The sequence below is a fragment of the Neltuma alba genome, unplaced genomic scaffold, assembly GCF_004799145.2.
Source record: "Neltuma alba isolate B1F8T4 unplaced genomic scaffold, ASM479914v2 tig00001806_pilon, whole genome shotgun sequence".
Classification (NCBI taxonomy): Eukaryota; Viridiplantae; Streptophyta; class Magnoliopsida; order Fabales; family Fabaceae; genus Neltuma; species Neltuma alba.
The window spans coordinates 81,251-86,857 of record NW_021632625.1 but is presented as its reverse complement, the minus strand read 5'-3'; the positions used below and the strand labels follow the sequence as shown (position 1 = coordinate 86,857).

Below are 5,607 nucleotides of genomic sequence, written 5' to 3'. Positions count from 1 at the left end.
CTATTATTAACCGGAGGAGTATAAGCATATTTTTTTTCCTTTTTTTTTTTCATGTTCCCTAGCCTTATACAAAGCTCTAACTTCTTTCATCCATCAAGTTTTCATTATAACAGCCTCCAATATATTTGATAATATGACATATCTTGTTTGAAACATTACCCTTTTTGCTTAGTATTTCTATCCAACCGCAAAATTTTCTAACTATTAATCAAGTTTCTTTTTAATTAGTGATTTTTATCAAGAACAATTTTGAGATTTTAAGATTTTTTTAAAAAAAACTAATTTTAACTTTCTTAAGTTATGTAAAGTATTTAATTGAAGGACACAAAATAAAACAAGAGAAAATGATATTTTTCTCACTTGTCCATTGTGTCTTTTCTAAGTTAATTTTAATTTTGTTCCCTCCCATCCTTCTTATTCATGGATATTGACATATTGTTATCAGCTTAATGACATAAGATTGTATAATTAGGACCTAGGAGTTTGCAGCTCCTACTTGTAGCACATCAGGTTGTTAATGCTAACCCTTAAATTTTTTCTGCAGAAAAGTTGAGTGAATTCAGTAATGGTGACTCATGATGGGCCATCTCGTTTGGACCGAACTGGCCAACTGGGCCGTCTTCCTAGCCCAGAGTCAGCTCATTTTCCATGAACTTCCATTGCAACTCATAGCATAATTAGTAACAGGACTGAGTCTAGCACAAAAAATTAATCCCTCACAGCGTAACAAATAAAGATTTGAATCTCCGCTGATAGAAGTATTCACATTTAGTACCTGACAGTATTTTTAATAAGATTGTCTCTATGAGGGAGGATCTATGTTTTATGCTTTAGCTAAAAAAAGAAAAACCCGTAGCATAATTACGTCAAGATCCAAAAGTATCACAAGTATAAGGTCTTCCCAACAACTTTAACTCCACAAAAGTCACAAATGGAGTATGAGAAACCCCAACACTTTTCCTCTCGTCGACCGCAACGAGTGCAGAAAACGAAAGTATAGCCTTCGACAAAATTTCCAGCAACATGAGTATAGAGTAACCTGAACTATTGGCATCAGAAGACTATGTATCTTTAGACGGCACTTAACAACGAGTTTTTAGTGCCAACTATAAAGATTGATATAGTATTACTTAAAATCTCAGGACAATGTCACAACTTGAGATCTCTGTATAGACTAACCTGTTTTACCTTAACATAAAAATAATCAGTAAAGATTAAGACCGTACTTCAATACCATGAATCCGAACACTCTTGATGAGAATATTATGAGAATAAATAATCGATACATAAAATCAGAATTCGTCAACCTGATTAAGGTTTCAAGCAGAAAACTAAGTGTATCCGCACTGCTTTGACTCGGAAGCTGCTTCTGCACAGGTGATTTTCGTCAGCAAACAATGTAGTTGCTTTTGTAATCATGAGGTTCTCTCCATACGGCACAAAAGAAAAATAGAAGATCCTCGTTCATGCAGATCCATCATATGAATACAAAATCAAATTCCAAGAACCAATCTATTATGCACTGGCATCCACAACACTGAAATTTCTATTCATAGCATAATCCAGAAAACCATACAGAGGAAAACACTCGTTCCTGGTACTTCTGATGAAACCCATCTAATTCTGCCTTGGCTTTTGCTTTAAGCTCCTCAGCTAACTCAACTGCTTTGTCTATTCCATAAATCTCCACATATAACTCTTCCCTCTGTTTTTTGTCTCACTTTCCTTTTCGATTTTGTTTTTGTTCTCAAAATATCATTTACAATTGCGTACAATACTCCCACAGCTCTCCCATAGCTCCTCAATCTCTCAATGTCATCGTCTTCAGCACACCAGCAATAAGTCCTCCACATACTGCAGAACACTCCCCCATTTCACCATACTTCTTCTCTTGGATGAATCCAACTTCACTAGGCCCACCTTCAAGGTCGAGGACTGCCCAGCAGCCATGCGGTGGAGCCTACAGAACGGGCGATCTCGGCAATCACGCGGAGGAGCTGGGGCTCAGGCACAAGGTCAGAGGGAGTGTGGGAAACAATGTGACGAAATCCCAGCGGAAACAGAGCATCACCCGCGAGAATGGCCATGTCAACAACCATGGACGGTGTGGTTGAGGGCTGGCCTCGACGAAAGGCCGAGTCATCCATGCAGGGTAAGTCATCATGGATCAATGAAGCTGCATGAACCTGTCAGAAATAAACCATCCATTCTAACTCAGACTTTCATGCGTAAGAATTACGCCAAACTGCAGTTACAAAAATTAAGTTTACAGAACCGACTTTCGCTATAAAAATTAAGTCAAACTTACTTTTCATAACAATGAAATGATAATATATCGTAATAATCAAAGATTCTTTTGTTCGAGGTCTTTTACCAGTGTCATTTTAGGTGAAAATTCCTTTCTTTTATAAGCAGATGCAACTAGAAAAGAAGGAGTAAGAAACAGCAGGTATTGGAGCAACAATCAAAGGAATAATCAAACCACACGAATGTTATTTCTTTTGCGCCCAGAACAAGCAATTGCAGTAACTGTTAGATAAGAAGCGTAAACGAACGAAGGATATATAGGTCTGATTCGTAAAATTATATGCAAATAGAAAAGGTAAAGAAGAGGACCATTTCGAGGGCGCAGGCGGTGGGAAAGGCGGCACGGCGGTGGGCGCCGAAGAGTTCGCAGGTGGCGATGCACATGACAGGAGCGGAGCGCTTAGCACCTTTAGCAAGGACAGAGTACCTCATAGCTTCATAGATCTGAGGAGGGAAGTTGACGGAATAGCTTCGTCAAGCTTGAGATTGATCTGAGACATGAGAGAAGTCCAGTAGGACTTCAAATCGAACGAAACGGAAGAAACTGAGGAGGAGGGGGAAGAAAAAAGCGCGAACTGGACGGTGAATAAGCTTGGGGGGCTTTCGGGGGAGCCATAGGTGGGAAGAAGAAGGAACCATTGCAAAGGAAGGCATATCGTCTTGGAAATTGCAGATAGGAATTTGGATAGAAGAAAACAACGAAGAAGAAGAAGAGGGAAATGGAAAAATTGGCAATGGGATTTCCGTAAGAAGAAAGGCACGAAACGGCGAGAGCATTTCCATTTGAGGATGACGATGATGACTTGTGCTCTGCGGTTCTTACACGTGTCCAATCAATTTCCATCACAACCGTCCATTTTTCATAAGCAGCGGCTCCCCGTTTTTGTGAAGGGACTAGCTCGAGCCTAGAGGCTAGAGCCCCAGGATCAGATAAACTTCGACACGTGTCCATTGCCTTTGAATTCTCATTTTCTTTAGGGCCATTATTACCCCCACGCCAGGCATTTAATTCTCCAATAAGCAGCCGTCAAAAACCACTCACATTCAATTAGTGGAGAAAAACACTAAAAAAATAAATCACTCAATTTAATTTAATTTAATTGTTCTTTCTGGCCGTTCCAACTTCTGAGATTGCAAAACGCCGTTATCTCCTTCACTCCTTCGCTCTACTTCTCTCCCTGCCCATGAATGCGAATTTCGAATCCCTAATTCCCTCCGACGAGCAGATGGCACTTGGCGGCGAAAAATCCTTTTTGCCGTTCGATATTATCACCAACATTCTCAAAAGGCTTCCTGTCAAATCCATTGTTCGATTTCAGTCTGTGTGCAAAGCATGGAAAAGTCTCTTCAAACCCCATCTTTCATTGCTGAGCATGCCCGCCACTCTGCTCAGGAAAACCCTTTTCTTCTCATCCATGCATACGATTACAACTACAGGCGTCTGTCCTTACGGTTGCTTAATCATCAGATGGAAACTGTTGAAGTTCTGAGCACACTCTTTATCGATTCCTTCGGACGTGGTTGGAGAATCATTGGTTCTTGCAATGGCTTGCTTTGCGTGGAACTCGATACTGATCAAGGAAGGTTTCCTATTTCACTTTTGCTGTGGAACCCAGTGACCAATGAGGTAAGAAAGGTACCCCAAACAATATATGATTATCATCACGTTTCCGCCGTAGGATTTGGGTTCAGTAGCGTTGTTAATGATTACAAGATAGTGAGATTTTATCACCCATCGTTGCTTAACAAGAAGGAAGCTCAACACTTGTATCGCAGCAGGCTTTACTGTGTGCAAGTATATTCATTAAGCACAGGTTCATGGAAGGAACTAGAAATGGGGGATTTACGGCATACACAATTTCTCCCCGGAGCTGTATGTGCTAATGGAACTATTTTTTGGTATGGACTGGGGCTTTTTAAAAATATGTTAGTTTCGTTCGACATAGCAACGGAAGTGTTTACACTAACACCAATAGATACTTTTATTCTGAAGCTGAGTATGGTCTTTGTCCATTTAGGCTTGATGTGTACGGAAACAAACTTGCTATGTGTGATGGTTACTACGTTGAGGCCGAAGACTCTAAAACTTATTCCATTGATATGTGGGTGGTCGAGGAGGGTGCTAGTAAATCTGGGAAGAGTTATAGTTGTACTGAGAAATGTAGGATTGGACCACTTTCAAATGTTTTACGGCCCTTGTGTATTTGGAGGAATGGAATAGTCTGCTGTAAAGAAAAAAGTGAAGAAAGTGAGGCTGAGGTGGGGGCTGACTCAGGAAACTTACTATATCTGTTCAATGTCACTACTAAGGAATGGAAGAAGTTCCACAACTGTTCTGCTGCCTATGACCAGTGTGATATTTTTAATTATGAGAAAAGCCTTCTGTCTGTTTTGCAACATCTAGGTTGACTGATAGGCCTTTCTCAAGTAGGATCATTTCTGTATTCCACATTTCTTTTGTCTCAGTAATTTTAGTGGAAACCAATCCACATAACCTCTTATCATTTTGGTTGTACCTATAATACTTTATTCTGCGTTAGATTTGTGATCTGGAATGTAGAAATTCAGTACTAATAGTTCCAAACTTCATTTTAGCTTGCTATATTATCATATGATCAATTTTCTCGTATAAATATATAGTTCAGTTGCTGCTTTATAGTAATTTTTGGGCTATATTGGCTGCTTAACATGTCTAGAGGAATGAAAGGCTTGCATGACAGGCTAAAGCTTCTTGCTCTGTTATTTTTTATCTAAATCAAATGGAGTGATAGGTTCTAATACACAGCACAAGAGAGTGAACTGTTTGAATTGTTGCTTTGTGTTGCTGCTGCTGGATCTCAGCATTACACTTTAACTGTGCAACTAACTGTTTAAGTTGTTGCTTTGTGTTCTATGCTTAAACTGGTGAATCACATCACCATAGGCCTGGCATGTAACATGAAGGTCTTCCTATATTTATTAAATCTTACTATTGCAACTTGTGTATATGGATGTGATTTCTCATTGTATTTTCAAGTACACAGAGAGTCTTTAGGTCTGTTGATATTGATGCTCTTTATATTTGTCGTGGAAATGAATTTGTAAAAAAGCTCTCACATTTTAGTTGCCCCTATAATCTTAATGCCCTTTATATCAGTTGTCTATAATATATGTAGAAATTCAGCATCAGACGTTTCAAACTTTGGTTTTATTGTCTTTACTGTCTCTAAATGTGAAAAGATGGAATGGTAATCGCCTACGCAGGGCAATATTCGGAGGCCATGGCCTTATATTTTAAGAGAAATATTAACAGCTTGATTG

At 39.2% G+C, this 5,607-nt stretch overlaps 1 protein-coding gene and 1 pseudogene across 1 annotated transcript; one reads left to right on the top strand and one right to left on the bottom strand.

Moving 5' to 3' along the window:
• Positions 1-1,093: 1,093 nt before the first annotated feature.
• Positions 1,094-3,665, bottom strand: LOC114712067 (heterodimeric geranylgeranyl pyrophosphate synthase small subunit, chloroplastic-like; annotated as a pseudogene).
• A 45-nt stretch (positions 3,666-3,710) lies between these two features.
• Positions 3,711-4,727, top strand: LOC114712075 (uncharacterized). Its single transcript, XM_028896530.1, has 2 exons — positions 3,711-3,934; positions 4,326-4,727. Exons 1-2 carry the CDS (start codon positions 3,930-3,932, stop codon positions 4,714-4,716), a joined length of 396 nt encoding a protein of 131 aa, XP_028752363.1. The 5' UTR covers positions 3,711-3,929; the 3' UTR covers positions 4,717-4,727.
• Positions 4,728-5,607: the final 880 nt, after the last annotated feature.